Here is a 15031-nt window from a genome sequence, read left to right as displayed (position 1 = left end):
GGTTTCCTATCCAATATCCGGTAGGTGTAATCCCCGCCTTAACGATTATCTTCATCCAATATTCGGTGATGATATCCCCTCATCTTCTTGGATAATTGCCCTGATTACGCAATGTATCCCCAGCGGGTCATCTCTCGTCTACCCTGTTGTTGTTGGCGACGATTGTTTCTCTCCTGAATTGGTCATCATTATATACCTAGTTTCGGTATCCCGATGCCTTTCTTTTCGGTCGATTTATCCTTTATTAACCCAGTAACCGGTTGTGGATAATCTTCCATGCGAGTATATTATCTATGTTCTGACGGTAATAGATAGTATATCTCATGCACTCTCGGGTCTGAGGCTTTGTTCTTCCCAGTTGAGTAAGATTCGTATCCCCTTTGTGGAGTCGAATATCCATCCTGTAATCGAGTTTTCTTTTAGCCCTCTTGTGGATGATGAGTGTCTTGGGAATATTCCCCGATTCACGTCTTGGTTGGTCACCTATTATATGCCCAGTAACCGGTATCCCTGGTGTTCCTTCCTCTCCGCTCCCTATTATGACTTTTTGTCCCCTGTGGAGTCAGAGTTCCTGAGTTGAAATATACCTTGTAGGTCTTTCTCAGATGTTTTGAAGTTTTGATATCTCTCACCCTTATACCGGTCTTAGATGTTCATTCTTCCCGAGCATGTTGTATCTCTCGCCCTTTCGTCGGTGTTCAGATCCCATGTCTCTTTGAGCTTATTACCCAGTAACTGATAATACCTCATCTCGCTGCTTCCCCAGAAGAGTCTTTTTAGACATCCCCAACGAAGTCCCTTAGTGGATTGTTTTCATCCGGATTTTTATCTGAAGTATCCGTTGTGGATAGTTTTTGTTGTATTGGCATATTCCCCAATACTTGCATCTTCGAGTCAGCTCGAGTCTTTCCATTGGATTTTTTCCCTTTGGAATTCTGTTCCCCAAGCTTTGAGTCGTGACCTGCTCGCGCATTTTTATCCCTTTTCTGTCCCCATAAGAGTCCCCAGGATTTTGTCCCATAGAATGTATGGCTCATATGGATTATCAGTGGCTTCTGACTTCTTTGCTTTTGTGGACACATATCTCCACAGAGTGTTACCATTTTTCATACTTACATTTGCATCATGAGGTCTCTTAGGGACCAAAATTCGTCTCTTTGTTATTATTTAAGCCCATTCTACCCCGTCGAGATGAAAATTTCAACCTTCACTTCTCCGGCTAGAATGACCTTAAATAGGGGCAGCTGTAAGACCCCAATTTTGGCCCTAAGATCCCCCATGGCATCATAACATTGCATTTGCATAGCCTCAAGGATCATAAGCATCTTGGTTCCCTTTGCCTTTGGGTGGGACTCCTTGTGATTGGTTTAAGATCACCAAGCATGCTTGAATTATATATCATTGTTTTTGTTTACTAACCAAAAGCACAAAAATGTGTCACTAACATCTCTTGTTTGAAGCTTGAGTATCATCCAAGCCCCTTTGTGGATTCTATTCGGGTGATCAGTCAATACAAGGGAATGACGTGGGTTACTTCCAACATGTTCCAATGAGGTCTATTCACCATTCCGAATGCTAATCTTGAAGGAGCAAGGATCTGTTCCTGAGCTGTCACGCTCGTTAGGCGAGCAGAATGGTTCGCTTAGCGAAAGGAACTGTCATGCTCGCTAGGCGAGCAGATCCTTCGCTAGGCGAAGAGCGTGTTTTCAGAAAATAACAGAAAATTTTGGGCTTGACTCTGAGCCCACCAAGTCACCAATATCAGGCTATAAATACCAGAGCTTCATTTGAGAAAAACGGACTGGACACTATTACAAACCCTGGATTATCAGAGAGAGATTACCTGACAGAGGACTCAGAGCAACCTCCAGACCCTGAAGAGAACTCATCTGCACAGAATCGGCTCTATCTCATAGAAACACTGAAATCACTCTGCAAACCGAGCCGTGCCATTCGAGTTTAATCGATCTCTCCAATCAGGTTTACCTTATTCCCATAATTTTATGCTCTTAATTTGAATCATTTGAATGTATGAGGTATCGTTAGGTTTTTGCCCACGGGTTTAGATATGCATGAATGTTTAAACAATACCTTGAATGTTTGATCACTTGATTTCCGAAAGGGAGACCATAGGGTTTGGAGTCCCTAGAATCGTATTGTTACCAATGGGAAATCCAGAACACGCAGGCGTTCGCTAGCACCTTCGCTAGGCAAACATGCAGCGAAGCTTCGCTAAGCTTTCGCTAGGCGATGCAGTAGCGATCGCAACAGCATTTGTTCTTTTCTGTTTGCTCTAATCTGTTTGTGTTTGTCATGGCATTGCTTTCTCTTGTTTCTCCTATTACTCTAACCTGTTTGTTGAGTTTTTGTGAGGGCTCACATACTCTTGCAGGGATAGCTTGCTTGTTGCTCCACTTTATTTGTGGGTTACCACCTGGAGGTTCATTCCGATTACCTGTACTGACTCACTTTCTTTGATGGTGTTAGCTTGGAAGGGTCTTTGGTTTTCTTACCTCTTAAATTGTTGTTGCTTCGGATCTTTATCCGCGTGGTATTTTATTTTTAGCATTTTACTGCTTTCTTAGCTGAAAGACCTCGATAGGAGGCAATGTTCTTGTGTTACTTTTGTTCGGTCGGTCAGTGGAGAGGGTTCCCCCTTTTTGAACCCCCACGCCTTGTCATGAGCTCACCCTGTCCAGGATTAAGAGTTATGAGGTCTCATCCTCATTATCCTTTTTGCATAAGCATGCCTAAACACCCCAACTCATTGATTTTTCTTCTCCTAAGAACACGTTTAATCCTTCTACTACAGGCGAGTAAGTCTCCAAAGGTCAAGCATCTGGTAGATTGCGTAGTAACGTCGTTCAACCCTTACCCCGTAGTTAGTCGAACTACGCTTTGCTCTGATTTTCATCCCAGATGAGATACGTAGGCATAAGATGCGATGTCTTACCGAGCACACTTCCCTTTAACCCCTAGGTAGCCGAGCTACGAAGACTCTGATTCTCAGATTCAAAGGAGATACGTATGCAGTGGATGCGACATCCGTGCGAGTCATTTTCTTTTGACCCTTCTTTTAGTAAGTAGTACATTAGATAAACATACACGCTTTTCTCATCCCTTCAATCATGTTTGCACAAATAAATTTTCACCAAAACAAAAACCTTTGCAACAAATGTGAAAAGGGCTCCCTAGGAGTACCTAGGATGTTTTGGGTGCCTAACACCTTCCCATTGCATAACCAACCCTCTTACCCAGATCTCTGACATTTTTACTAGTTTTTGATTCGATAAAACTTTTAGGTTTTTGTTCGCTTTCTAACCATTCCTTTGGATAAATAGAAGTGCGGTGGCGACTCGACTTGTATAGTTTACCTTGGATTTAGTCAATATCTCTAATGGTAACGAATACCCCGCTACACTATTTATGAGCTAAACACTTGTTAGAAAAGCATAATCCTAATATACGAGAGGTAGAGAGGCATGACTAAGGAAAATGAGACCTAGCTCAACTATATGTTTGTGCATTCTCTCAACAATCTCATTTTAATGATGAGTGTGAGGACAAATCAGCCTATAGATAATACCTAGCTCATTTAAAAACTTATTAAAGGACATGAACTAATTCGTGGATCAATGTGAATAGCTTTCATAGGAAAACCAAATTGAAGTTCAACCATGATTTTGAATTGTTTGAAAATAGTAAGGGCATTAACCTTAGATTTGATAAGATAGAACCAAGTGAACTTGGAATAGGCTTCTCCAAAAGAAATGTAATAATTAAAACCTAAGGTTGAAGAATTTGGAGAAGGCCCCATAGGTCACTATATATAAGTTCCGAGGAATTAGTGTGTGTGGTGTGTAAAGCAGGAGAATACAATATATGGGTATTGCCCATGCAACAATCTATGCAAAAATAAGAATCATCTCTATTATTATTGATGGAAATTTTATAATCTTTTATCACAAATCTTAAAGAGTGAGCATTAGGATAAACTAACATAAGATGCCACAAATTGTAAGAGCTAGGTGTCACACTAATTATGTTGACACTAGATACAAACCAAAGACTAGGAAAAGAAGATGTCTAAGACAAATACATATTAACATCATATCTTAGTTGCAATGTCTTAAGTCATGTTCATCTTTGAAACATGTTATCAACAAAATATTACATAATAAAAAGGTACTGTAAAAACAAATAACACCATGAGGTTACCCAAATAATACCACAAAATATACAAATAATACAATTACAAAATCAAATAACTAAACAGGTTCCCCACGGGCTATATGTGTTGCTCGTGATAATCCGATTAAAATTTCACCATCTGGGTTTATCAAACCCATGAGGTTATCCATAATAACAGCGACCATCTGCAGGCGCTGTTGGTCATCGGCATCAGGTGGAGGTGGAGGTGGCGGCACATCATCAGCAACTACCCCAATATCGGAAGGCACAACATCATCTGTATGCTCAACGGGTGGGGTGATGCGAGGGTTTGATACAGTGAGGTACTACTTTAGGTAATCATCCTCACACTGTGATTTGTGCTGAACCCTCATTGCGCTATCTATAATGGCACATACAGGGGTGATGATGTTACTCTGGAACCACCTGCCAATGCCGCAGTTGGAACATCCGGAACTGGTCGTTGGATGCCTTGGACATAACCATATTGTCGCAAACACCTCTCAAGCAAGTGTCTAGCGACTAATGTCTCCCATCGCATATAACCAGAAAATAAAGAAAACTTATCAAACTCACGGAGGACTTTGTGACATATGTATGGTGTGCAGATGACACCATATATTGTAAGCGCATCAAGCATCCTCTTGTACTCCACAACACCACCTGGATGTGCTTGCCTGACCTTCCATCTCCTCAGTCGTGGGGCGCCCACGGGGGTATGTTGCATCCTCTTGTCACAGATGGTGGGAAAATACTCGTATATCCAGCACTAATAAAAGAACATAAACACAAAAAATAATAATTAAGAAATATTACTCGTAACAATTAAATAGAACTAAATACAAATAATAATTTTAAGTATAGCTGGAATAGACTCAAATAACCAGCAAGATGTCTGATCTCAGAGGCAGACGCGACTCCAAGTGATGCATATAGGATGGTCAATGTAGCGCACCCCTAAGTCAAACTGGTATCATCAAGGCTACTAAACAGTCACATGTACTAAGCGCCAATATAAACATTTATTCGCAAAGAGAGTACATGCTACTAGATATAGCATGTACACCCTAGCGACAGTCTCATACATTCATGCTTCCACAAGCTCGTGGTACCTATCCCGAAGCCAAGACATTCGAAGGCGAGCTTCCCTGTTAAAATCAAACTTCTCTAGCGCGACTTCCTCAGTGACTCCTAAATCTCGTACAACCACCATACATGAAAGCTTCTGGATAATAACAAGAGCGGTGAAGAATCTACCAATGATGGGGAGATGGAACAAGGAGGAGACATCATCGAAAGTGATAGTCATCTCCCCAAATGGAAGATGTCTCCTTGTATCGTCGCTCAACAAAAGCAGTCATAAGTGAAGCGTCAAGCATGGTGAGTGAGCAATCAGCAAATGATAGGAGACCAAAATCATGTATAATTCTCCTGACCTGCTCAGGCATCAGACTCTTAGGGAAGTTCTTCATCTTTGACATGTGGGATGTCACCTTCAGCAGAAGATGGTCTTGTAACAAACAAAGTTACAAAAATTAGCAGTTAACTTTCAACATATCATCGAACAATAATAAATAAATTAAAGTTAAACATAAAATATATAACACATTTTCCTACCATAATCGGTATGCCATATGGTCAGCATACTCGGTAAGCATTGATCGGTCATTGGGTCCTTCCGAGAACTCTTCATCAGTGTGCACAGATGGCTCTGTCGAAGCAGGAGTCGTAACCTCTATATCAGTAGTAGCACTAGGAACCAGGTTTATGGCAACCATTTCATCAGCAACAAGTATCACATTTGCCTCGACCGTTAGGTCATGAACAACCTAACCTTACACCTCTTGAGCATGAACAACCTCATCATCATCTCTAGGATGTTCGTTTAATCTCACCGCTCGGCGTCGGGTGTTACGGGGTGCGTGAAACTGCACCTACTCAACCAACCTTTTTCATGTGTGAACCGGTTATAACTACTCGTCCAACCCATAACTAAGAAGACTCTGCCTCAGTAGCCCTATCCTGGGATGTCGCTCTATCTATGGTCTTGCCTACAATGGTTTCGTTCTTTCCCCTGGACTTTACTACAAAAAGAAAAAACGCAAAAAATCAGTGAACTGCTACCAATTTCGAAATTCCCTACATATCACCAAAAATTCTAAAATTTCTGGTAAAATTCAACTTTTTTGAACTATCAAAAATTCAGAAATACCCGGTACCATGCTATGAATAAATACCGAGAATTCTAAAATTTTCAGCTTAAATGCATGTATAAATATCAAAAATTCTGAAATTCATGGTAAAAATCTAAAGGATTGTCACAAAAAAATTTGAAATTCCTAATAAAAACCTTACTTTTTCAATTTTTCCGATAAAATTGTGAATTTCCAGTATCGCTCTGGAGGTTTTGTAATTTGCACAAATTTTAAGTGGATTTTGAAAAATGATCAAAAAAAAATTTGCAAGATTAATATAGTCAATTCATTGAGTGCCAAATTTAAAGCGCATGGCAAGTTAAATGCTCGGCCAAGGCTGAGGAATGTGTCTTTATTAGGCTATGTATTTGCTTGAGCAGTTAAAGCACCCTTGTCAAAATCTTGTTAGTGTGGTGACTTCTAGCTTTACTATGCTTTTCTTGTGAAGTTCCATAACTCCAATAAAACCAACATCCTTTTCAACGACAGCCTAATATTTTACAAGTTTCTCCTGGACTCTCTTCATAACAAGGTCCAGCAAACTTTCCTAATTGCTTGTTATGAATGGTGGAATAGTTACACTTACAGCTATCATTGCTAAAACAATGAGGGTACCAATGTAAAAGAATAACAAATGAGCTAATATACTAATAACTAGGCCCTCAATATGAGGGCAAACGAACTACAACTGTGGTAACATGAACAAAGGAAAAATAAATTTAATCTAAAACAGACCAAGAAAACCCTGAATTTGTAAATGTACAGAGAGTTATTGCTTGCTACAGCCTTAACACATGAATATCATACTTCGGGTAATGTACAGGCAGGTTGTGAAAGGAATGTAAGCTTTTCCGTTGACTCTTTAAACAGGTTGTTCGATACAGGCACAGCAGCTACTAATTCATGTGCGGAACATAGCTCACTCAATGTTCTGGGAGAGATTCCTGCAAAGAAACATTTTCCATTCTGTTCTGAATTGGCATCATGTGTAAAAAGCATGTCACTCCCTTAAAATTTAATCCAAATATATACTCAGCAACGAGACCTTCAACAAAAACATGTGATCTCCAAAAATGGTGTGTATGCCTTCTCCCTGAAGGGAATAAGGGGAAATGAAAATCACAGTATCAGAAATGCTGCAGGGCATGCTCACAAAATTATAAGAAGCAGAAACACCCATCAAATTCTGTTAGTAGATCAAGCTGCTGATTTAGATTTTGAATCGGCAGTTACTGATTTAGATTTTGAATCGGCGGTTTTGTTGGCACGGCACATACAGTCTGGGCATGGAAAGCTGTATATAGAGTCATTTGGTCTTTTGAGCTCAACTCCCTTGGAATCACTGTGTGACCTCATGTTCAGCAGTTGGCGCTTCAAACTTTTCCATCTGGAAAACAATAAATTAGAGGAGGGAGGCTTCAGGTACCTTTTATTAAGAAAAAATATCTCAAATTTTTTTAAAGATTAATGCTACTAAATTTTCTATCACATCCACAACTGTCTTGGAACTTTCTCCTCTTTAACTCAATTGGACTCACAAGTTTGCTATAATTGTGAAAGCAGTTATTGCATAGGTACTAGGTAGTATTTCTCTTTCTAATAAAGGAAATATTTCTTGGCGGCAAAGCCATTGCTCAGTAGCCTAGTATATCCAAGAGTTTACACCCTCCACTTAATGTGTTATCATAAAAAGAGATCTTTTCTTCAGACATAACCTTGTAATAAAACGAACTCCTATTGATATCCTATTGATATCTCATATCATGAAATTTTGTAACCCTAATTACTTTCAACGTCAACAAGAGGTGCTAAGGGGAGGGGGATTTTCCCCCTTTTTTCGTGCGCAAGTCGAATGGGGGGGATTTTCTAATTAATTTAAGCTATGTAAACTCAAACAAAAGATATATGCTAGTATGAAATGATATATTACCCTATTTTGGGATTATCAAACAGCAACACTAACTTCCGCTTATCAGGCTTAATTGTCTTAGCGTGTCCACCATACAAGTATCTTCGGTGGCCCAGCAGAAAATGGGGAAAGTTGCCCCCCTGAGTTGTGACAAACACCTCACTATGAAGGCAAACAGTATAATCTATAGCAGCCATCCTGGAAGAATAACCCTGAAACAAGTAGCTAAAGTCAAAAATCCTAAAACGAATCCGGTCCCGGAGGTGACAAATAAATAACATTACAAATATTTACCTTAAATAGAGAAAGTTCCTCTTCAGAAGCCAGAGTCTCCTTAGTATGCAAATTAGGAAACATTTGTAGTAGTGGAGCCATTGTTTTTTCAGCATTATATATTTTTCCAGATGCCAAAAAGATAGATGTGTTTTTGGTGAAACCCATTCCCCTCAGCATCAGGCCAACCTGAAGAGATGGATGAAGGCACTTACTATGATTAAAACAAATGCAATTACAAAAAACACTCATCAACATTTACTGAATAAGGCGAACTTTCAGGAAACCTTTGAAACTTCTAGCTAGACTAAAAAGTAAACACTACAAAAAGAAATATGCATTGCTGGAATTTTTCATCCTTTTCTTTCAGACTAAAATTACTAAAGTTTCAAGGAGATAATAACCTCTGTCGGGCTGAGGGGACACTTCCCATTGATCCTGATTGCTCCAGGACGTATGACTCGTCCAGCTTTTGTAAACTTCCCTCTCCAACCTCTTTCTCTTGCAGCAATCATGTTTTGTGCCTCCGGTTTTCCACCATCAAAAACACAACATGAGAAAGCAACCATATCCTGTGACCGGGAAACCACGTGACATTGGTTACAGCAAAGATTAACATGTCTTTGTCAATATTCATAATATATATTGATAGACACTCATATTTGATCAAAACTAACCTCTTCAAAACGAAGATGTACAGAAACATATTTACCACCATTAATGGCACTATGATTTTTCATTCTTTCAACCAGAGATTCGCCTATGGTTAATATAGGTCTTGAAAACCGTAAAGCCTCATAATTTGCAAAGCACCTGAGGCGCTGGACAACTGGAGGAGCATCAAAGGACAATCTATTCGCATAAGGTGAAAATCTTATAACCCTGCATGAATAAAATTAAATTCAATACATAACTAAAACTTTTAGTCTCCTTATCATAAACAAATAGCCCATATTTGATTATAAAACTCCTATATTTTTTATGGGGGTATTAATAACTTTTTAATACAAAACAATATTCTATCTATCATGCCCCACATTGATTAAAGCTCAATGTGATACTTAAGTGGTACAGCTCTCCCTACCAATCAACCATCTTTTGTGATGACTCATGAGCCCGAGTCACAATGCTAATCAATAATCATACATTGCAATTTGCAAAGAATCCCAGCATGTTAACTAAGTCAAATACATCACACTGCAGCCAAAATGCCACAAAACAACACAAAAGTTGTGTGCACTCCTCCCTTTCTTCTCCTAACCTTGGACACATATCAATCACCTCAAACTGTTTAAGCAATAACTATTAGAGATCAAAATGACCAACAAAAGTATTTCATCAACAAACATCATAAACTCACCTTTCTTCAAGTAATTTTGGGAGTACCACATCTCTATAATACTGAATGGAGGACCATGCCTTGATCCTGAAATTGTGAACATTTGTCATGTCGCTGCCAAATCTTTCCATTAGAAACTCAGGAATCTTGTCAACGACCCGTACATCATTTTTAAGGGTATCGATAAAATATTCTTCATCATAAATATCCCTGAATTTGCTGGACATGAGAGACATTATGGATCAATTTGGGCTGTTTCAAACTAAATTAACAACATCAACACGGGGAACCAACTAAATGCATGACAAACAATAAATATTAAAGACACAATTATAATACAAAATATTCCATCTGAGAAAACAGTTCAGAAACACAAATCAAAATTTAAGTAAAACAAACCAACCTATGATCTTTCCATATGCTATGATAATGGAAGTTGGGGATCACAAGGGTAGCATTTAGATAGCCAGCCACAGCAACAGCATTGCATATCTATAAAGCAATGACATCATACACAAAATAAGTGAATAAAAATAAAATAAATATGCTTTCAATATTTTAAAACACAGAATGTACAAAAAAACACTAACCGATGTCCTCTGCTGATTTAAACCACCATTAGCATCTACATATATGTATCCAATAGATTCAGGTAGCTCTGTCGACAGCATTTAAAAAAATTAAAAAGTAATATACGACATAAAGTGGTGGAAGAATATACAGTTATGATTCCCATATACTCTCCTACAAAAATATACTTCTTCCGTCCCAAATTATAAGACGTTTTGCACCTTTTATGCAAATCATGACTTTACAATATTGTCCTTCATTTATTATAGATGAAAGAGAAATTTTAAGAATTTTAAGAAAAAATAGTAATAAATGATAGAGGGTATGTTGGGAAAAAAGTCATTAATGTTGCATTGGAATGGTAAAGTGACTTATAAATTTGGACAAATATTTTTGACAAAGTGACTTATAATTTGAGATATAGGAAGTAATATACAGCAACAACCAACAGCATCAATTCCTGCATAAGGTATTCTGAAAAAAGTGGAACACTTCATAAATTAAATGGCAATATAATGCCATCAACAAACACAGATTTTTTTTACCCAAATTCTTTTCCTTTACATAAGAAAAAAAAGTTCAATTTGAGAGAAAAGAGGTAAAATACTACATCAAAAAATATATCCTTCAAAAAAGAAAGATTACAAGAACAACAATCAAGCTTTATCACACTAAGTCAGATCGGTTACATGAATCATATTCCGCTATAATATTTTATCCAATACCATGTTTCTATCCGATTCGTTTATCTCGAGGTCTTTCTTAATAGTTTCTCTTATAGTTTTATTAGGTCTTCCTCTATCTCTAATTGTCTGACTCCTCTTGATTTGATCTACTCGCCTTACAACAGAATCTCCATGTCTTCTCTCTACAAGTCCAAATCACCTAAGTCTTTTTTCCATCATTTTTTACTCTAAGTGCTACTCCAAAACTCTCTCTAATATTTTGTCATTTCTAATCTTATCATGTCTAGTCTGACCACACATCCAACCCAACATCCTCATCTCTACTTCACTTATTTTATTCTCGAGTTGATTCTTAACCGTCAAACATTTTATCTCGCAAACATCATAAGACTTACCGCTGTCCGGTAAACCTTCAGCTTAAGCGGTACTTTTGTGTCACATAAAACTCCTGAATCTCTCCTCCATTTCAGCCACCCGACTTGAATTTGATATTTTACATCTCCTTCTATTTCTCCATCATTTTGTATTAGGGGCCCAAGATATTTAAACCGCGTGATTTGTGGGATAGTATGGTCTCCAACTTTCACCTCTAGGTCAGAAACGCTTCTCTTTTTACTAAACTTACACATTCTATATACTTCGTCTTACTTCTGTTTAGGCGAAAGGCATGCATTTTTAAGACTCGTCTCCAAATTTGCAACCTCTTATTTAAGTTCTCTTTGACTCTCCAAGTAGAACTAAACAAAAAGTATGTGAAGATGCAAGAATGTAGCCAAGCTGCCCAATGTCTTGAAATAACTGCGAGCTAGGCACCAAGTAATGCTATAAACATAAGCGTGAGGGCAAAGAGACATCTTATTAAGATCCAAGTTCTCATACCCATCCAAAGGAACCACATGAGTATATAAACTTGGTCAAACTACCAACGAGTAGATGAATTAATGGTACCAGAAGCATCAACAAATTATGTAGGAAGGGAGAGAGAGATATGAAAATGATCATTTATGTGAATAAATTAAGTACAAATAATAATATACCTTCTAAAGATCTGTTTACACATGGTTTCCATTCACCACCTCTATATGGACTCTTCCATATTGTAAATATCTGAAAGGAATTTCAGTAGCACGTCATTGAAAGTAGCCAATTTTAACAAGACTGATAATATATATATATATATATATATATATATATATATATATATATATATATATATATATATATATATGTGATTGATCAGAATCCAGTCTCTTCATTCTCCCATAGTTAGTGGATGGCAATAATCAAGAATGATACGAAAGATTCTGAAGAAATTACAGAAGCTGAAAAATATATTTACACAACTTGTAAATTTAGGTGCCATCAATCAAGAAAAACAAAAAATAAAATAAAAAAATGTAGTAGAAAAAGTCATAATAATGATATTACTGTACAAAGAAGAAATATCCTCAAAAGAAGCATATGTTTTCAAGTTCTGAAAAGATACGTTTTAGATTCTTCATAAAGACACTATACATAAGCAGGTTACAGAGGTTTTCTTTATTTGATAATCATTAGTATCATCTCAAAGCAATCCATCCCTTGTCAGCAATGTTATCAATTGCGGAAAGCGGAAAATAACCGATTGTTAAAATCCTGCTCCGCAATAGTGCTATTGTGCCACTATAGCTGCGATTGGACATCATTTCATCTTAAAAAGCATATCGTGGAACAATAGCGGTTTGTCCAAATTCCGCTACGCTATGCTGCTATTTAACAGCACTGCTGTCAGTCTTTTAAAAAGAAAAGAGCTACAAGTTAAACAAAAGATAAAACAGCTACAATAAATTTGATGCTTTTGCCAATAGCTTTTTCTCCTATGGCCACTCGACTTCCATACCAAGCACCTCTTGTGAGGTTTCATACCCTACAGGTCTCAATGTCACACTTAACCTATCTTATCAATCGAATCACAACACAAGGGCTTACTTCCGACCCCCCTTGCAAACCAAGAAAAGTGAAGGGACATTGTTGCAATTACATGAATGTGGACAAATTGCTCTCTTCCCCCTTCTCTAAATAACAAGCTCGATAACGCTGAAAAACAATTTTCCGCAAATGAGTATCCACACACATACCAATAGTAAGTATCACACAAGCAAGTACTGCCTATTCCAATCAACCTTTTTCATAATCATTGTAATTCTTCCTTATACAGATTGTTGAAATTTGGAGATTGTATGGGAAAGGAGAACAAGTGTGAAACTTCTATTTTATTATAACAATGACCTAAGTTCAAGTAAAAACGTATGAAGTCCAATTCATACAAGCACAATCCAATCAAACTCCCAATTACTATCGTCAATTGCAGATAGTGGAAAATAGTGTATTGTTAAAATTCCACTATGCAATAATATTACAGCTCCGCTATGGCGACTATTTGAAATCGTTTTGTATTAAGTAGCCTATCATGGAACAATAGTGGTTTGTCAAAATTTTCGCTATCCAAGCTATTTAGCAACATTGCATATGAACAAGAGCGGATTATTTATTCAGCTAAAGTATTTACACACAACAAAGAAAAAAAAAAGGTTTCCACTTCCCAAGATTTGATCAGGCTTTCTAGAAGCTTATGAAGCATTTACACCAAAAACACGGCACCGACTCTGATACGAATAAATTTAACATAATCACGTATTGGTTTCGCACACAGACACAAACACTTTTTTTAGACGCATCCATGCTATTTCTAGAAATTAGAGTCAGCCGCACGTACAAAACCAGAGGGAAATCAGAATCAACTTCATAAGTTAGAAATCTGTGATCCCACATTGCATTACTGCCACTAAATATCTATGCACAGAATTCAGACCTGGAAAATCTAATCAGAATAAGCAAAGAGAATTCACATTTCATTTCAAACATTCTAAACATTAAAAAGAAAATCAAGAGAAAGAATCAAACCGCATCGGTAGAAGAGTTATCCGAATCCATATCACGGCGAAGATTAGCATAAAGCTGAGGACTACGATAAACCGAACCAGGAGCAGAACGGTGTGTAATGATCGGAACAACATCAAACGACGCCGTTCCCATATATAAAAGCATACCGGAGATATAAATCAAAGGAGCGAACAGGAAAACGCCCTGTCGCCGGAGAAGAACCGAGAGCAACATCAAACTCAACCTCTGCGCTAAACTATTCCCTCCAGAAGAAAATTTCCCCGCCTTAGACTTCCCTTGACGGAGCCTCGGCGAACGTACCGGTGATTGAGGAGATGACGGCGTCGAATGTCCGCTATTCGGTAGCCGGTGCATTTCAGATCAACCTCTCTACATCATCGGAACACACTTTTTCTCCTTCTATCAAAAACGGCACCGTTTTATCAGAAAACGACGAAAGAAAACGTGCACGTGGGTTTGGCTTAGCTGGGAAATGCAATGATGAAACTGAAGAATGAATAAATTGAAAAGAAATATATTTTAGTATTTAAAATAGTTATTGAATAACTATTACAACTATTATAACTATTATAAATTCAATAATTATATTTTTGGGATCAAATCAAATGAATCTCTTGCAACAAATTGAGTTTTTTTTTTTCCGATAGTGGTAACCAAAGTTTAGAATTTTCTGCGTTTCGCTTTCAGAAAAAGACCGAACAAGACGATGATTTTAGATATTGACCTTTCAACAAATAACATAGATCGGAGTTTGAGTATTCATGTCCAGCTGGCAATTTTTATTTTTATTTTTATTTTTTTCTAAACTTATCTATAGTAATAACAGATTATTTTAATTAGTTGAGATATTTGGTAATAATGTCTTAATTAAGTTGTCAAAAATATATTCGGATGATTTTGTTACTTATAGTGTTGAGTTTGAATA

General features: G+C 37.5%; 1 protein-coding gene across 2 annotated transcripts; it reads right to left on the bottom strand.

The window, feature by feature from the left end:
• Positions 1-7006: 7006 nt before the first annotated feature.
• On the bottom strand, positions 7007-14787 carry LOC127102640 (protein ESMERALDA 1). 2 transcript variants are annotated; one of them, XR_007794714.1, is made up of 11 exons: positions 14107-14787; positions 12201-12270; positions 10498-10565; positions 10311-10399; positions 9929-10126; positions 9246-9450; positions 8973-9140; positions 8590-8757; positions 8317-8507; positions 7432-7773; positions 7007-7330 (listed from the first exon to the last, which is right to left on the bottom strand). XR_007794714.1 is itself a non-coding variant. In XM_051039985.1 (10 exons), exons 1-10 carry the CDS (start codon positions 14458-14460, stop codon positions 7584-7586), a joined length of 1701 nt encoding a protein of 566 aa, XP_050895942.1. In that variant the 5' UTR covers positions 14461-14787; the 3' UTR covers positions 7007-7583. The 2 variants fall into 2 exon arrangements, 1 of the variants encoding a protein (XP_050895942.1); XM_051039985.1 differs by having other exon boundaries at positions 7007-7773.
• Between the last annotated feature and the right edge of the window lie 244 nt (positions 14788-15031).

Source organism: Lathyrus oleraceus, chromosome 7 (genome assembly GCF_024323335.1).
Source record: "Lathyrus oleraceus cultivar Zhongwan6 chromosome 7, CAAS_Psat_ZW6_1.0, whole genome shotgun sequence".
In the NCBI taxonomy this organism is placed as follows: Eukaryota; Viridiplantae; Streptophyta; class Magnoliopsida; order Fabales; family Fabaceae; genus Lathyrus; species Lathyrus oleraceus.
The sequence above is the reverse complement of the archived record's forward strand: the minus strand, read 5'-3'. Positions and strand labels throughout refer to the sequence as shown.

Bases quoted from the DNA above. Each gene is read 5' to 3' on its own strand.
- LOC127102640 (XM_051039985.1), bottom strand. From the start codon at position 14,460: ATGCACCGGCTACCGAATAGCGGACATTCGACGCCGTCATCTCCTCAA. The intron at 8,508-8,589 runs GTAAATATTTGT...TACTTGTTTCAG, and splicing joins AGGAACTTTCTCTATTTAAG to GGTTATTCTTCCAGGATGGC. The intron at 7,774-8,316 runs GTAATATATCAT...ATTGTTTTCCAG, and splicing joins TTTGATAATCCCAAAATAGG to ATGGAAAAGTTTGAAGCGCC.